Below are 20058 nucleotides of genomic sequence, written 5' to 3' on the forward strand. Positions count from 1 at the left end.
TTAACTCTGAGATTTACCATATTAAAAGCTTCCAGCTCATTCATTCGAGGTTTATACTTCTCATAGTAGTTCATTATAATTTTTTCTGGCAGCTTCAAGATAAAAAAAAATAAATTTAACAATAGTTTAAAAAGTATTCTTCTTTATCAAACATATTCTAAAGTCAAATAAACATGACATCAATTTGACAGGACAACCACAGGTGTCTGAAGAGCTTTCTATAAGATATGCACGAAGCAAGTCGATATAACTTCAAATTCACTTAAATCTGCACTGATATAGGTTATTTAGCATATCACATACAAAATCACCAATCACATCCTATTAATACTGTTTAATTTCAACAACTAGTGATAAACTATTTACTTTCACTGTTACTATGCACAGGCACACAGCAGGAACTTAATAAACATTTTTTGACTAAAATTAAAATTTAAAACACTATATCTGAGACTATTATCCTGGAGAAGAATTCAAAGGCAACAAGGAACACAATAATGGCATCCATTTAACAAATCCATCAACAAGTATTACTTTCTGTTTTTTCTCTAAAACAAATACCATAGTATGCTGAACCCTGTACTTAGCAGGCCGACTTTAGTTAGCTTACATGTTTTTGCTCCAACCAGGTGAGCTTTATGCTTACTGAGTCAACTGTATTTATTTCTAAACTTGTTATGCCAGTTATATTATTGTAATGATATACAGGTCGAGTATCCCTAATCTGAAAATCCAACATCTGAAATGTTCCAAAATCTGAAACATTGAGTGTCAACATGACACTCAAAGGAAATATTCATTGGAGCATTTTGGATTTCAGCTTTTCAGATTAGGGATGCTTAACCATTAAGTACAGTATATAATGTAAATATCCCAAAATCTGAAAAAATCTCAACTCTGAAACACTTCTGGTTCTAATCATTTCGGGTAACAGATACCAAACCTGTAGTATAAATAAATATTATATAACCAATAAAATATGAAAACAAAAGGAAAAGTTGTTTCTATAAATTGAATGCCTTTGTGAAAGGCTTGATAAAAAAAAAGTCACCAAAAGAAACTTCTGTCACTTACATATGGTCAAAACGAATGAAGGACTGGATAAAATGAGTCAAAAATCTGAAATCATATTTCTTTGCAAATGTCTAAATGAATTTATTATTTTTTAAAGCTCTTATTCTTTTTATTATTGCACTAAGTTTCTTTTGAATTTAAAAAGTACGAAAGAGTAATAGTGAAAAGTAAGGCTTTGTCTCATCCAATTTCTTATGAAGCTTTCCAGAAAAAAAATCTCTTTTGGTACAGAACACATGCAGATTAAACACCCCTGCCCTTAAAATTTTACCCATTTTTGAATCAAATGAGTACCTCCTGGACCAAACTTTGGCAGTAGAATATCTTGGACTGGATTCAGGCTTGTACTTCAAGGCAGCAAAACTCTCATCTCACAAAATTGTTTGTGTGTGTGAACTACAACTTTTAATCATCTTCTCCCCTATTCGCCTAAGATCTGCAGTTGCAAGACAACCCATCCTGTTTCCTATAAATATGGTTTTTCACTGTGATTTCTTGGGTTTTCCATACTCTGTTCCTCCATTGTGCCAAACTGGGAAGCACCATCCTGGTTATTAGCTGTGTTTGTTCCAAACTAGAGATTTTTGATTTTGCTCCTCAGTATATGCCAGCACAGGGAACTGTGTACTGTTGGTTTTGTCTACAATCTGTAACCCTGGGCATTTCTTCTTGGAATCTTTCTGGATCCTTCTTTCACTTTCATTGTACTTCAAAATATACATAGTTTGAAACTTAAAATGCCTTTCTATTTTGTCAAAAAAGGAATTTGTGTTTCTGTTTCTCATTCTATTTATTGCTTTTGAGTGATTCTGGAAAGAAAATTGAGACCACCATCTTTAGACTCCTATTAAAAATAATAAAAGCTTGTTGTTTTACTTTAAGTGAACCAAAGATGGATACTAAAGACTATGCATTATACCTATGTTTGATGCAAAGAAATCCAGGTAGAACTCTAAACAGTGAAATCATACACAAACCTGTGAGTAAAAAAAAAAAAATGGCCTTGTTCTTACACCAAAAATTAGTGAATAAAAAGTATACAGTCAGCCCTCTGTATCTATGGGTTTTGCATCTATTAGTTCTGCATCCATGGATTCAGGCAACCATGAATTGAAAATATTTGGAATAAAACAATAAAGAATAACAATACAACAATAAAAAATACACATGAAAATCAAGCATTTATATTGTATTAGGTATTATAAGTAATCTAGAGATGATTTAAAGTATATATATAGGAGGATATGCATAGGCTATATGCAAATAGTATACCATTTTATATAAGGGGTCAGACCATCTGTGGAATTTTGTACCCAGAGCGTCCTAGAACCAATTCCCTGTGGATACCCTGGAACAACTGTGTCCATTTTTTTTCCCCCCAAGACAAAGGCTCACTTTGTCAATAGGGCTGGAGTACAATGGCATGATCATAGCTCACTGCAGCCTTAAATCCCTGGGCCTAAGTAATCCTTCTGCCTCCCCCTCTTGAGTAGCTAGGAGTATAGGCATGTGCCATCATACCTGGCTAAATTTTTTAATTGTTTGTAGTGACAGGGTCTTGCTATGTTGCCCAGGCTGGTCTTAAGCTACTGGCTCCAATTAATTCTCCTGCCTTGGCCTTGCAAAGTCCTAAAATTACAGGAGTGAGCCACTGTGCACAGCCTTGTATTCATATGTTTTTAAGTTAAAAATTGAGTGCTTAAGGAGTGATTTGATGTTTCAATTACCTTACTAAGTCAGATGCTCAAAAACCAGTCTCATTAGAACATAGAAATTATAAGGAAATTTCAAGATGAAGACACTCTCTCATTAAATCCTAACATCAATCTTTATGATACATCTATTCATGGTCTCATTTTAAAGATGGCCTTATTTGTTGTTAAAGCCATTGAGAGTGTAGGTAAGGTCAACTTCCAGGAGATAAAGAAAGGTATTAGAATTGAGGCAGTCCCTGGCATAGATCATATTTAGGCAACGACACATATGAACATTTGTAAGTTGAAAGTATGGTGAATGGCAGCTGGGAGTATTGATTGATCATGAATTCCATGTTCCCTGTTGCCCAACTCCTAGAGACTCTAGAAAAAAAGACTAGTATGAGTTAAGCTGTGTAAGTAAGGCCCCAACTTAGTGGGCTGTGAGTAATGTTCAGGGAGATATCCAGTCCTAAAAACAAACTGATGTGAGAAACAGTAAATAAAAAATCATGCTCAGGGGTTTTAGATTTATTACTACCCCTCTTCCCCTGTAATTTGTTGACAGTTACTTTAACTCTAATATTGCCCATGTGTTCGATGTTTTACTACCCGACATGTTTCATACACTTGACCAATTTCATCCTATCTGCATGAGTTTCAAGAGTTAAAGTTCAGGATATAAGCATCTCTTCTTCAACTCTTCAGTAAGTTCCTTGAATTTCTTCTGCCTTTATTTCAAACCTCAGTTCTTCAATCTGTTTTAGAAGTGCACTTATTTTGTCTACTGACAAGTTATGAATCTTCTTTTTATTTTTCCTCACTGGTTTATTGTTTGCCTGATGATTTTGAGTTTTGGAAAAATGCCAAACAAGTGTTCTTCTTGTGCTCAATGTCTGTTAATAAGTTATATAATTATAACAGACAGAAGCATGGACTCTAGAGTAAGACAGCCTGGATTGGACTCTCCCTAATTTCCTAGATTCTGGCCTAAAGAAATCCACATAACCTATGTATCAATTTCTTCACCTATAAAATGAGAATAACATCACTCATCTTATAAGGCCATCCTTAGTATTTGATGAGATAATATAAACAAAGCTTTTAGCACAAAGCTAAAACCTGGCACAAAGCAAAGGTTCAATAAGTATTAGCTTCTCTCATACTGTTTTTTAAAAAAATAAACATTTTAGAACAGTTTTGATTTAAAGAAATTTTGAAGATAGTACACGGAATTTTCACATACTTTATACCCATTTCTCCATATTAACATCTTATCATATGTTTATTTATTTATTTAGAGATAGGGTCTCGCTTTGTCACCCAGGCTGGAGTGCAGTAGTGTGATTATAGCTGACTGTAACCGTGAACTACTGAGCTCAAGCGATCTTTCTGTCTCAGCCTCCAGAATAGCTAGGACTACTAGCATATGCCACTATGCCTATATAATTTACAAAATTGTTTTGTAGAGATGGGGTCTCACCAAGGCTGGTCTTGAACTCCTGGCCTTAAGAGACCCTTCTGCCTCAGCCTCCCCAAAGCATTGGGATTAGTGGTGTTAGCCACTGAGCCCAGCCTAATAAACCAATGTTGATACACTACCATTAACTAAAGTCCACACTGCATTCATATTTCCTTAGTTTTTATTTAATGTCCTTTTTTAGTTCTAGAATCCCATCCAGGATACCAGATTGCACTTAGCTCTCTTGGCTTTGACAGTTTCTCAGACTTGCCTTGGTTTTGATAACCTTGACAATTTTGTGGAGTACTGGTCAGGTATTTTGTAGAAAATTCCTCCACATGGATTTTTCAGATGTTTTTCTCATGGATAGACTGGGGATATTGTTTTTGACAGAAAGACCACAGGAGTAGAGTGTCATGTTCCTCACATCATATCAAGAGTACATACTATCAACATGATTTATCCCTGTTGATGTTTTCCTGAGTACCTGGCTGAGATAAGGTTTGTCAGGGTTCTTCACTGTGAAGTTCATCTTTTCCCCCACCCTTCCTATACTGTACTCTTTGGAAGAAAGTCATTATGTGCAGCCCACACTTAAGTAGTGGGGAGGTATGCTCCATCTTCTTAGCGGTGGAATAGCTTACACAAAATATTTGAAATTCTTTTCCATGGGACATTTTTCTCTTCTTTCTTTTTTTATTTATTTTTATAGATATAGGGGTCCAGATAAGCAAAGGTGGACCATATTGTAACTTTAGGGGGAGTTGGTAACAAGAGTGGATGAGAGATACATAGTTGTTCAGAGATCCTCCCCACGTCATATGTTATCAAAAGTAATTAGAAGATGAGTTAGCAACCGACTAATTCTCACCACTAGATAGTGGGATTAAAACTTCCTGGCTAGATCATAATTGGCTTAAGAACTAAAGTAGGCAGACGGGAAGGTAAGGCCATCAGCTGATCCTGTCAGAGGAGTTAGGGAAGACAAAGCCAGTGGCAAGAGGCTGAAGTGGTCCTGATATTCTTAGGTTGACAGAAGTCATCCAGAGATTGGTATCACTGTGACCTTGCGGAGTACATAGAACAAAAGTGACTCAGTATATTTGTTTCTTTTATACATGATGAAATTTTGCATGTGACTGAACTAAGCTTCCTAAACTTGAAATTTATGGTCAATAAGATAGAGGTTTTCTTAACAAGAACAAAAGGAAAATGTATAAAGTTCTCATATTTTCTATTCCACACTTGTTCAATTACTAGCTAATGGAAATAAAACTGGAACCTTCTATTATTTGAACAGCAAAAACTACATATAAAATATTATATTCAGATTGTATGTATTCTAAAAATAAGTATTAATATATCATATAATTATCACATATTTTTCATTTGAATTAAATAAAACATTTGCATATTTTACATATTTGAATAAGTCTAATAATCTAAAACAATGTGACATCGAGATTAATGTTTTCTAATATATTAACTGCAGTATTATTAAAACAATTAAACAGCTTATTTTTCTTCCTTAAATAAAAAATAAAAAGTATAATGTGTTTTCTCTTAATTGTTCCTATTCTTTCAATGATAATATCTTCTACTCCCTAGAGCTACTGGTTGCCAGGCAGGCATTTATTTGTGTACCCAAATTTCCCTGTAGTTAGCTGGAAGAATAAAGATAATTTTTATAGGCATTGTGGCTGTTCTTATATAGAATTAGACTTATATTACATGAGACTTTTTATTGCTTAATGAAAATATTGTTTTATCTTCTGGGCACTTGGCATTAAATATTATTAGGCTTTGCACATAATTTTAGCATATGGTTTAGGTCATAATTTGAAAGAAGTATAATTAACTTTTGTCAAATCTAATTGCTTCAAATCTATATAATCATAAGTTACAAGAAAATTATAATAATATGCTTATTGTCAAGAAAAATTTGAGGCAGATTACAATATGAGGCATAAATATATCAATAGTAGTGCCATTAAAGTAAAATAAGTTTTCAAGGGTATATAATTCAAGGGAGAAGAACATGATGCCAAAATAACTTAGTTAAAAACGGTTGCTAGAATCAAGCATAAATTTAACTTTTAACCTCCTGATAGGTAAGGCAAAAAAGAAATAAGTTGAGTGTTTTTTGGAGATCATCGTATTATGAAAAAGTGAACAGAGATTTATTATGTAGCTTATTATATACCATAACTCAGTTAACATAAAAGCTTCTTAATAATGTCTAAATTGAATGTCTGGAAATATCCTTGTATCAAACAGGTTGACTCAGAATGCCTCCAAGTGACAGGCCTCATTCTAATGCGTCCCTGTCCAGTCACTGGTTGGGGTAAGAGTCACAGGATGCAACTTATGCACGAAGGTCTTCCCAAAGCCACACGTTACCCCTCTTCTACCTCTCTTGTCTTATTACACTTAGGGTTTCTACGGCTTATAACAGGGCTACAGCTAAGCCACATGGTGTCTCTGTGAGAATTAGAAAAAGACGCCCTACTTTCCTTTGGGTGGATGTAGTCCTGAGCCAAGGTATTTGTTTTAAATGGAACATGGGCTGGAATTTTAGTTCTCAATTGTGCCATCAGCTAGGTGTTCTTCTGTAGAGCAAAAATTGTATATTTTATGTGGTGGCCCTGCCGATGACGTGGGGTGAACAAAAACTCTATCCAAACAGGTATGATAAAGATTAAATAAATCAACTATATCTTCTTTTTCAACTCTGTGTGTGTGGAAAAAGGGGACTGGAAATGATATAAAAAGTTTGTTGGAGGTAGGAAGCATAGTCATGAATAAACAACCTATTAATAGCAAAAATTGTAAGAGAAAAATGACCTAGATTCTCTAGAATGAGTGAATTAGCTGATAGTTCTGGAGCTGAATCACCATAATGATGCTCCATCACTATAATGGCAAGTACTATTGCTCAGAAAGTAATAATAACTTTGCACTATGGCTATTTTGAATCCTGCTTCCAGTTAACAAACTACATTCTGATGAGCCCAGGCTGTACATCTCTTTTCTGGGTTCTTGTGAAGCTGACAGATTCCAGTCTTTCTTATAAGTACTATATATGTATTCCTGGAATAACCTCCCACCAATTATTAAGAAAACCCGAACAAATCATTATTTTTTACAACCAAAGAGCCAAGTAATACATTCCTTCCTTCTTTAAACCTTAATAAAAGTAAACTATTTAATCATAGTTTTGATAATGCATCCCTACAGGGATGAACTACTGTAGGTTTAGGGGTATAAACAGAGAAGTGCAGTTTTTTTAATGATGTGATTTGCTACAGAAATGAGGGTTGAATTTCTAGAATTATGTAGGGATAGCATGCCCCTTAAAAGTAAGAAGACCATATAATTTTTTATCCAAACTGGGACACTTTTAAGAGTGAAATGGAAGTGTTATTAATAATTAGGGAAATATAACAAATGTAAAGCAGGACTCTCTGGGACAAGCCAGGACTTATGTTCATCATACTTAAAAAAAAAAATCACTTTCAAATATCAAATTTCTCAACCTGGTTTTTGATAGGAAGAAAAATAACAGAGATTCTCTTCTTAACTAGAACATTAGTTTCTTGAGGGCAGGGAATTTTGCATTATTATCACCTGACAAGTATCTGCAAGGAATTTGATCCCCCTCCCTTTCTCCATACTTCTTGGTATAACATGAACATGTAAATAAAATAATACTTTTTAAAAATATGGAGTTTATAATGGGAATGTTAGATGACTGCAAATGGAATCACTAAGATCACAAATGCTTGAAGACAGCAGTTCTGAACTGGGAATAATTTTGGCAATGTCTGGAGACTTTCTTTCTAAATTTAATTTTTTTAATTGTTACCACTGGAGTGTTATTGCTGACATCTAGTGGGTAGAGGCCAGAGATGCTGCTAAATATCCTATGATACAAAAGACTGCCTCTCACAACAAAGATTTATCCAAATAACAATAATGACAAGTTTGAGAAACTAGGCTCTAAGAGAAATATCTAATGTTGTCTTTCATAACTGACTATAGGGCGTATGGATTAATCTTTTAAGCTGTGTGTGAGCCACTTAAGTATGCAGCTCTAGTTTCCTTTGGAATAATGATTTGTCTGGGAATGTTCTGTTTATTTCCACATGTTTAACATGATTTCTTGTGACTAAGAACTTATCTAGAGCATCTTAAGATATTTTCTAGGCAATTCACTTGCTTACATAGTTTTGAATATGAAGAGATGTACTTTAAAAAATCATAAACACATCAATGCATTCACCACACATCCAATTATATATAAATATTTGTTAATAAATAATTATGAATATAGTCAAAGATCTTCTAAGTATTTTGGTACATTTAATATTTTAGACTTAAATGGTTTTGACACTTCTCAGTATTTAGGATTTCACATGAAAATTAATTTCATTTTTTGAAATAAAATAATATACAACTCATTTTATTGTACTTGTGGTTAAAGTTTTCCTTTTAGCACTGATATTTCATAATGTGGGAGCAAAATAAGATATTTGTATTGGATTGAACCCATAACTTTGGTTTTAATAACTTTTTCTATTTCCAACCACACTGTACTGACACTCTTCTTTTAATTTCTCTTGCTTAAACTTAACCACCCCCCCATAAAAAAATACTCATTTATTTGCTTTCTTTCACCAGCAAATCCTTTTTCACATGTTATCATGTTGTTTGATAACCTCCTCCCCCAATGTCTTCCAGCTTGGATTTCCTGGTCCTTTTTTTGGCAACCCACTTTATCAACATATTTTTTAAAAAATGAGCTTAAATAGTATTATGAGAAAAATCAATGGGACACTATTCTCACTATTATTAGTAAACAAAAGTAATGACTTCATTTAAGATTTTCCTTTTGCATGGTGTTACTTATCTACCTAGTCTTCTTTCTTTTGTTTTTAATTTCACTAGTGGTAGTTAAAGAGTTAAGTTTTTGATGTTAGTTGAGGCTCTATTCAAGCTCTAGCTTGATCACTTGGTAGTTCCTTGAACAGGAAAAATGACTTGTCTTATTCTGAGATTCTTTCTAGATCCATTAAATCAGGAATAAAGATAGTACCTACCATAAGTGCTTTCTTTTCTTAAATAGACTTTAGTTTTTAGAACAGTTTTAGGTTCACAGCAAAACTGAGCAGAAAGTACAGTTTCCATATAACCCTGTCCCCACACATGCACAGCCTCCCCCACTATTAATACTTTCCACCAGACTGGGATATTTGTTACAGTTGATTGACACATTGTTGACACATCATTACCCCCCCAAAACCATGGTTTACTTTATACCTTATACTTTATACTCTTGGTGGTATTAATACATATTTTATGGGTTTAGACAAATGTATGACATGTATCCAATATTATAATGACATATAGAATAGTTTTACTTACCTAAAAATCCTCTGTGCTCTGCCCAATCATCCCTTTCTCCCTCGCCAAGCCTTGGAACCACTAGTGTTTTTTACTGTCTTCACAGTTTTGCCTTTTCCAGAATGCATATAGTTGAAATCATATGGCATGTAGCCTTTTCACACAGCTTCTTTCATTTAGTAATAGGCATTTAAGGTTCCTCCATGTCTTTTCATGGCTTGGTAGCTCATTTTTTTAATGCTGAATAACATTTCATTGTATGGGTGTAGCACAGCATATTTATCCACTCACCTCCTGAAGGACATCTTGGTTGCTTCCAAGTTTTGGCCAATATGTATAAAGCTGCTATAAACATCAACATACAGGTATTTGTATGGACATAAGTTTTTAACTCCTTTAGATAAAACTAAGGCATGTGATTGCTGGATCTTATGTGTGGAGATTAAAGTCACTCCATATTGGATGCTAATCTACCATGGCGACTTCTGATTAAACCCAGTCCCAGGAATGCCTCCAAGATTTCTACTTTATTTCCTTGTGCAAGCCAAGACAACCTTAATGTTATCATAAACCCATACTGACCACAAATCCCGCCCTTAGGCAAATTTTAGGTTAGGACACACATAGCATCCTTGCCTTTACCTGAAGAGTCAGCTTCAATTGTCCTGCACATTCCTTTTGAAGCATGAGTACCCCTTCCCTAAGGTATATAAGCCCTGGGTCTGGGAGGTAGCAATGTGGAGATCTACCTGTCTTGCTGCTGTCCAAGACCATGCTTCTGTCTGTAAGTTCCCCAATAAATCTACCATTTTGTTGCCTTTTACTGACAAACTAGATTTGCCTGCCTCATTCTTTGGTTTCTCAACTTCTGCTTTTGGGAGGTGCTTTGCATCATACAGCCCTTTTACAAAACAGTATGATAAGAGTATGTTTAGTTTTGTTAAGAAACCACCAAACTATCTTCCAAAGCAGCTGTACCATTTTGCATTCCCACCAGTAATGAATGAGAATTCCTGTTGCTCTACACTTTCACCAACATCTGTTGTTGTCAGTGCTCTGGATTTTGGCTATTCTAATAAACGTGTAGTGGTATCTCATTGTTGTTTTATTTTGCATTTCTCTGATGACATATGACAAGCAGCATCTTTTCACATGCTTATTTGCCATCTGTATATATTCTTTGGTGAGGTATCTGATAAGGTCTTTAGTAGCCTATTTATTAATCAGATTGTTTGCTTTACTATTGTTGAGTTTTAAGAATTTTATACTTTAAATATAGTCCTTTATTAGATATATCTTTTAAAAATATCTTTTAAAAAATTGTGGCTTGTCTTCTCATTCTCTTGACAGTGTCTTTTGCAGGGCAGAAATTTTAAATTTTAATGAGGAAATGAAGCTTATCAATTATTTCATGGATTGTAGCTTTGATGTTATATTTAAAAAGTCATTACCGGCCGGGCGCGGTGGCTCACGCCTGTAAACCTAGCACTCTGGGAGGCCGAGGCGGGTGGATTGCTCGAGGTCAGGAGTTCGAGACCAGCCTGAGCGAGACCTCGTCTCTACTAAAAACAGAAATAAAAATTATCTGGATGACTAAAAATATATATAGAAAAAATTAGCCGGGCATGGTGGCACATGCCTGTAGTCCCAGCTACTCGGGAGGCTGAGGCAGAAGGATCATTTGAGCCCAGGAGTTTGAGGTTGCTGTGAGCTAGGCTGATGCCACGGCACTCACTCTAGCCCGGGCAACAGAGCAAGACTCTGTCTCAAAAAAAAAAAAAAAAGTCACTACCATACCTAAAGTCATATTGGTTTTCTCCTATGTTATTTTCCAGAAATTTTATAGTTTTGTATTTTACATTTAGGTCTCTGATTCAACTTGAGTTAATTTTTGTAAAAATATGTAAGGTCTGTGTCTAGATTCATTTTTTTTGCATGTAGATGTCCAATTATTCCAGAACTATTTGTTGGAAAGACTACTGCATGGTACTGCCTTTGCTACTTTGTCAAAGATCAGTTGACTATATTTATGTGGGTGTATTTCTGAGTTCTCTATTCTATTCCATGGATCTATTTGTCTATTATTTCACCAATACAAAACTGTCTTGGTTACTACAGGCTTTATAGTAAACGTTAAAGTCAGGTAAGGTCATTACTCCAATTTTACTCTTCTCTTTTAATATCGTATTGGCTATTTTGGTTCTTTTGCCTCTTCATATGAACTTTAGTATCAGTTTTTCAGTATTGACAAAATAACTTCCTGAGACTTTGAATGGGATTTTAGTAAATCTATAGATTAGGGAAGAACTGATATCTTGACGGTATTGGATTTTCCTATTTATAAACATGAAATGTCTATTTCCTCATTTATTTGTTCCTTGTTGATTTCATTCATCAGAGTTTTGTAGTTTTCGTCACATGGATTTTGTATATATTTTGTTAGACTTAATACTAAGTACTTCATGTTTGGGGGGAATGTGAATGTAAATGCCATTGTGTTTTTAATTTCAAATTCTACTTGTTCGTTGCTGGTATATAGGAAAATGATTAACTGCTGTATATTAACATTGTATCCTGTAACCTTGTGGTAATAGCTGATTACTTCCAAGTGTTTTTTGGTCAATTGTTTCAGATTTTCTACTTAGACAATCATGTCATCTGTGAACAGGGAAAGTTCTATTTCTTCCTTCTCAATCTCTACACTTTTTATTTCTTTTTCTTATCTTACTGCAGTAGCTAGTATTCTCAATACGATGTTTAAAAGAAGTGGTAAGAGGGGTCATCCTGGCTTTGTTCCTGATCCTAGTGGGAAAGCTTTAAGTTTCTCACATTAAGTATGATATTAGCTATATTTTTTTGTGGATATTCTCTATCAAATTGAGGAAGTTCCCAAATATCCTTAGTTTACTGAGTTTTTAATTATGAATGGTGTTAGATTTTGTCAAATGTTTTTCTTTATCTATTGATGTGATTTTTCTTTTTTAGCCTCTTGTGATGAATTACCTTAATTGGTTTTGAATGTTGAACCAGGGTTACATACCTCGGATAGATCCTACTTGGGATCTATAGCTTCTTTTAACATTTCATTTCTTGCATGACATGTCTACTGGCAACAAATTCCCTCAATTTTTGTCTGAGAAAGTCTTTATTTCTCCTACACTTTTGAAGGATAATTTCATAGAATATACAGAAATAAAATAACTAGTATAATCACGTCTATTCTAATGTATTTATGCAAAACTAGGAGTCTTTGTTTTAGTGAGTAAATAAAAATATTTATAAGAATCTATAAGAATCGTATCAATTGTTTTATTACTAGCAGTACATATACAGGGATTATAATAATAAAAAGGAGTATCTTAAAGCTGGCATTTACTATGTACAAACATTGTGTTAAGAGCTTTATGTATATTGCCTAATTTAATCCTTCCTAAACCCTATACCCATTTTACCAGGGATGAAACTGATTAGTACTAGTTCAATTGCTTTAAGTAATAAAGCAACTGGGAATTAAATGAATAATTGGTACAATCAATAACAATACTTTTTAGTTTTGATATAACTTAATTTTATCTTTGTAACTTTTCCAGGAAATCCATTTCATTTCTTTAACCAATTATTTTATTTTGTTTCAATTTATAATCAATTCAAAATACCAGAGTGACTCAAGTTCCATTTAATATTTTAGTTAATGACTCATTTAAATCATGTTGAGAGTTTATATTTTTCTCAGTGTTAGAATATACATTACTATCAGTCAACCAGCTTACGATTCTGCCTTCAACAGGTTATTAATTATTAGCTTGGACTTCCTATGATGTTACAACTTTACAAAATTCTCCTATTCAAAGGCCTTTTGAATTTCAGATTTTTAATTTTGATTAGTTGTACAAGCTGTATATAGATGCATTTCAAAATTAAAACTATTCTCTCTTTACTTGTAATTACAATTTGTACTGTTGTCTCACTTTTTAATTCTATTTTGATCTACGAATTGGCACATTTTTAACTCAATAAACCTAAAGGAGGATTTTCTCTAGAGGCATAGACAGTACACCATCTACATTAACAGGAAGGATGAACTGGAATAAAGATGATGGAGGTTTGGCTTCAAAAGATTAATAATTTAGACTTTTTCACAAATGCGAGAAAAGTAGAAGGCAAATTATTTTCTATTATCTCAATTCATTACCTTATAGAAGTTCCTCTGTTTTTTATGAAGATAATGAGTAATCATGTACTGACCTTGGACTCATCTAATCCAAGCTTCTTTAGAGACTTTATGACATAATCCACAAAGGAAGAACATTTGGAATAAATTTTACCAACATGCTGATCACTGCAAAACAAAATTGAGTAATTTTTTAAACTGGATTAACAAAATGTGGTACAGGTATACCATGGAATACTATTCAGCCATGAAGGATGACTAATTGCCTTTTGCAACAATATGGTGGAACTGGAGACCATTATCCTAAGTGAAGTATCTAAAGAATGGAAAAACAAATACCACATGTACTCATTATTAAATTGGAACTAACCAATAAGCACACATGTGCATGGAGGGAAGTATAACTCAATGGAAATTATAAGTGGAGAGGAGGGAGGAGGGGATGGGTGAAAACCTATCTAACAGGTACAATGAACACTATCTGGGTGATGGGCACACTTATAACCCAGACTCAAGCATTACCAAAGTGATCCTTATAACCAAAAACATTTGTGCCCCCATAATACTTTTAAATTAAAAAAAATATAAATCGACTAATTTAAATTTTAGATGGTTTTAAATTCATTCATGAAATATTTTTAAATATCTTCTGTATATATGGCATAAGATCCAGATGTGATCAAAATGTAATAATACTTTTGTGACTATTTTTAAGTTACATATTATAAAGTATTCAGGATCTGCTTCTGAGAATTCTTACAACATACAGTAATGAAATAAAGTATTATGAAGACAATGCTACAAGAAAGAGGTTTTAAACTTACAGTATCAAAAAAGCCTCATTTTAAAAAGGAACTATAGATGTTTCAAAAGTTTCCATTGTGCTACAAAACAAATTTTAATTTTACTGGTTCAACATTATAGTGCACATTTGATTGTAATGCCTGCTAATAGCGGCAATAATTCAACACCTATGCAAAGAGAACTTCAATGTCAGGCATTGACCAGGATCCATATACTGAGTTGGGTCTGACTTGATCTCATTCACACCTTGCAGATTTTCAATACAGTTTGAATAAAGTATCATAAGATGGTTTTGAGTTTAAACAATATAGTGCTAGACAACCACATCTCACAATTTTGGTTGCAATTTAGGCATAACGTAAAAATCAAAAGGATAAAAAAATCACCACCTACAAGTTATCAAAAACAATGAAAAAAGCCTCATTTACTCTTGGCAGTATAAATATTAACACCTCTGATTAATTAGATATGATATGCTATCATTTCTTCCTCTAAGGTATATCTCAAATGTATTTCTTCAGTTACATTTCAAGATGGCCACCTCAATTCCACTTTTCATTATTTCATGTCCTGATTATCGCAACTATTTCCTAAAACCTCTAACTAAAGTCTCTCTCCTTCATTTCTACCTACATGTTATATTCTAAAAAGAATATTTTTTATTTTGTTACTTTCTGCTTGAAAAGCTTCCAATACCTATCCCATTTCTTGGGATGAACTCAACCACGTTTTCCCAACCTCATCTCCCATGACATTCCAGAATTTACAGTTTTTCCTTAGATGACTATACTGATTGTTTTAGACTGTCCTCCACATTTCTGCCTTAGAGAATTTGCTCACACAGTCACCTCTTAATGAACTACAAGGTTCCCTACTCTCTCCTTTCCTCCAACTTAGTTGAACTGGAGTCATCCTATGACAAAGTGCAAATTTACATGTTCTTTTTGGTAACATGAGTAACAATAATATTCCAATAATATTCTCTAATTTTGAATTTATATAGCCATTACCCTTTTTCTATCATTTGTTATTTTACCATTGCCTTGAATTAATAGTCACTTGAATGGGTACAGGTTCCAGGAGGCAGAAACTATATTTTTTGGGGGTTTTGTATCATTCTCAGAGCCTACATATACTTATATTTCTTATGTATAACAAATAATCATACAATAGATATGTACATCTTAAATATCACAGAATACTGAATTAACTCTGTAGCCAGAAAAAGATGCCATTTAATATTAACTTATTGTTCCTCACCTTAAAAAGGTTTTTAAAACAAGCACTTAAGTCTTTCCCATGATCTGGTGATTCTGATTTTCATTCTATACTATTTATGGCTGCCTTATGGAGTAGCTCCTGAGAGAAAGAATAGAATAGTAGGTCAGAGGGTGGCTTCCGGTCAGATTGGCTCTAACACCTATGGGCTCCTTGTTTATAAAAATGGGATATCAATAGTATTTACTTAGTAGAATCACTATGACGATTAAATTAGATAACACATATAAGGTGCTCCTAACTAAGCCATGATGTGAACTGTTGTTACTATCCTTATTGTTGTTTTTATCATTACTGGAATTATAGTCTAAATTTTTCTTTGACTATAGAGTTAAAAGAACCAAAATAAGTACTAACCACTGTAAGCTTAAGAGAGACTATAGTGTAAGTGTAGGCAGTATTAATTTGTTTCCTGGCTTTTGTACTTCAGGCTGCTTGAAAATAAGAGAAACATTTTCAATTTTAATTTGCCCTTGTCAACTTTTCCTTTTCAGAATACACTATTTTTTACTGTTGCAAAGGCTCACAGATGATTATAATAAAATTCCTTTTAGTGAGTTAAACAGCAATTTGCTATATAGGACTTTTTCTTTAAATCCTTTGTTAATATGCACTATTTCAAACCTGTTTTTAGCAGTAACCATTAGGAAGAAAAATATCACCCAGAACTAGAAAGGTGATAATTTGATCATGTTACTTCTCCTCTTTAAATTCTTGAAGAGTTCCCCAAGAATTTTAGGACTAAGATATAAATCCTTAACATAGTATATAATCTTTGCATGATCTGGTTCTCTTTACACTTTGTTTTATGACATTGCTTCCTCAGCAACACTGGCATTCTTTCAGTTTCTTGAACACATCAGGCTTTTAGCTACAAATACTATTCTTCAACAACACTAACATTCTTTCAGTTCCTTGAACACATAGTGCATTTAGTTACAAACACTATTCTTGGAACACTGCTCTCAGTCCTTTTGCTTCGAGAAGCCCAAAATCCTCCTTTCAGAGCCTATCTCAAATGTTACTTTCTTAGAGAAGCCTTCTCTGGCCCTCCAGAGGAAGCTGGGCTCCTGACACAGAGACCCTTTCCTTCATATACTCCCTCTTGTTTGTTTCTCTGATTGTCTGTCTTTCCCTTGATAATTTAAGCCAGTGAACTCTCCAAAGGGGATGAACACACTCAAAGGGAAAGAGAATACTAGAATTTTTACTTCTATTTTATCTCTTTTTAATTTAGAGTTCATTATAAAATCTATACAATACACTAGCAGAGAGACATGTAGATCACTTATAAATAATTATTCATTTTTGTATGAATGCTCAAAGATGTTTATCAACAGAGGTGTGAAATGTAAAAATATGTCTGATACCACTACTCTAAGTAGCTGGAGAACAGTTTCTATCTCTTTTGCTCATGACTATATCCCCAGAACCTAGCACAGTACCTTATATAGCAAGATCTCAATAAATGAATTAAATAATTAAATAAATCAACTCTCAGCTTGAAGAAGTAAACACATCTAGTTACACTATAAGAGGAAATACATTTATATAGTAAACAGGCGTATTTATTATAATTAATATTAAAATATGTAAAGAACAACAGAACAAATATATAAGAAAAAGTACAAAGTAAACAATACAAATAATAACAGCTAATATTTATTTCATGTTTATCATATGCTAGTGATTTGTAAGTCCTTTGCTGCATTTACTCATTTAATCCTTATAACAACCCCACGTGGCAGACCCCATTATTATCCCTACTTCAAAGATTTTAAAGTAAAGGAGAGGTTAAGTAAATTGCCCAACATCTGAGTTCAGAATCTGGGGTATTAACTAGTCAATATTACCTCGAGCATTGTACTTGAATAGGATTCATACTCAATATTGTTAAACTGCAGATAAAAAATGGTCACCTCTGTGTCATAGGTAAACAGAAAAGCAGGCAGGCAGATTTCATGACACTCTACCAGAGCATGAGTACTTACTCTTATAGAAAAGCTATGCGCAGACCCTTCTGCTATACTCAAGGAAGAGGAGTTTTAGTGCTTTAGTACATCTAAGGGATGCTAAAAATTCTAATAATTAAAAATATTATATGAGGGGGTGGACATTATATAGGAGGAGATTTGTTCTTTCCAAGTCATTTATTGCTAGACCTACTGTGCAAACTTACCAACAGTTAGGACCACTCAGAAGTATGTGGTTTCTTTCCAAATGGTACTAACGTTAATTATGTCATTTAGGCATTCATTTTAAAAACATTTATTGCATATACACAATATACTATAGTGATTGGCATGGGTTTTGAGCATAGGACTGAAATGGCCTGAATCCTCACTCTGCCACTTATTAAAGATGTAACCTCTTTGCCTCTCTGTGATCATCAGTAGAATGGTATTGTTAAATCTATTTCATGAGGCTGAAGACAACAAAATATTCTATACACAGTACTGGGCTCAATGTCTGGCAAACACTCAATAAATGATGGTTATTTTCCTGTTCTTGTGTTGGGCTCTAGGGGTAGAATCACTCACAATTTATAAATGAAGATCTTTCACAGTTCATAAAAAAAAAAATAGGTGAAGAAATGTATAATACACTATGATAAGTACACGATGGTGGAGCAATTTAAACATTGCAGAGGAAAACACAAAGTAGGGAGTGCTTTAACTACCTGGAATTGACTAGGGAAGCTTTTTTTGAGGAGGAATTAAGTTTCAAAAGTCTCATTTTCCAATAGTACTGTGAATAGCAATATTAAGAAAATAAGTGAATAAAATTAATGTACTAAAATTAGGCTAACATGTAAAACTTAAAAATAGGTTATAACAATTTATCTTTAAATTGTGTTCCTTAAGAACTCCAAAGAGCTACTTTAAGGGTTTATAATTTTCCATAAAATATGAAAGAATAACTGTGTAAGAAATAAGTCCTTTTCTAAAATCTACAGAATTTATTTCAATCTATATAAGACTGTATTTGAAAACAGAGTGCTATTGCTAAAGAAGTTTGAAAAAACTAGTTTTGTTAGGGATTGGGATAAGTGAGAAGTACCAATGATTTCATTTGGGTTTAAGAAAAAAAGATAATGTTCAGAAAACAGAAATGTCAGTTTTAATATTATTACCAAATTAAAACATTATTAAATATAATGATTCAGACATTTAGAACTTTTAGAAGTTAAAGGTTACTTCTACAGGACATTAGACCAATCTCTAAAGTCTGGGTGTTTTACAAGGTAACCTTCCTAAAAATAACATTTGTAAAGTGAGTTTATGACACAGAATGTAATGTCATCTTTTTTTAGTTGCAAGAAAAGGAGAATATTTCATTCATCAGCCTTTAGAAGGGTCCACAGTTTTAAAAATAAGTATTGCAATTATTAGTGAAGAAACTGGAGAAAAAGAGGCAGGTCAAAGAATCTTTAAATTTTTTATATGGAAAGTAAAGGGGCAGAATAGGATTATTCACAAATGGAATGTGGGGCACATTTTTCAAGAATGTCAGTCTTTTTTTTTGTGAGAGAGCTTGCTATGAAAGAAAACTGATATGCTTTAGAATTTCATGAGAGTATCATTTATATGGCACTATGGTCTTCTTAGGTGCCTGATTAAGATAACAGTCTTTTAAATATTAAGTGCCAATCCCATTTTTTCATTATGTAACATTAGAGATTTAGAGTATACATTTGATAATTTTATGACATCACAGATTGACTGTTGTCTTAATTTTTGTTGAAGTGTACAAAGGTAAACAAAAATCCTTCTGTTCATTAGCTAACATAATTTATGTAGTTAATATACAGTCACGTGCCACACAACGATGTTTCTGTCAACAACAAACCACATATATGATGGTGGTCCCATAGGATTATACTATATTTTTATTGTACATTTTCTATGGTTGCATATGTTTAAATATAAAAATATTTATCACTGTGTTTTAATTCCCTACAGTATTCAGTAAAATAACATGCTCTGCAATTCTATAGCCTAAGATCAACAGGCTATACCTTATAGCCTGCATGTGTAGTAGACTATACCATCTAAGTTTTTGTAAATACACTCTATGATTTTCGCACGATGGTTAAATTGCCTAACCACATATTTCTCAGAATGTATCCCCATCATTAAGCAATGCATGACTGTTATTGTTTTCTGTCAGAA

General features: G+C 33.4%; 1 protein-coding gene across 1 annotated transcript in view; it reads right to left on the bottom strand.

Moving 5' to 3' along the window:
- Positions 1-20058, bottom strand: part of METTL25 (methyltransferase like 25) — a 78051-nt gene that overhangs the window by 2411 nt on the left and 55582 nt on the right. The window contains exons 9-10 of the mRNA XM_045553296.1: positions 13879-13972; positions 18-92 (exon numbers count right to left, since the gene is read on the bottom strand). Of these exons, the coding sequence (XP_045409252.1) occupies positions 18-92; positions 13879-13972 (169 nt within the window). The remainder of the gene's footprint in view (positions 1-17; positions 93-13878; positions 13973-20058) is intronic.

Source organism: Lemur catta, chromosome 6, assembly GCF_020740605.2.
Source record: "Lemur catta isolate mLemCat1 chromosome 6, mLemCat1.pri, whole genome shotgun sequence".
In the NCBI taxonomy this organism is placed as follows: domain Eukaryota; kingdom Metazoa; phylum Chordata; class Mammalia; order Primates; family Lemuridae; genus Lemur; species Lemur catta.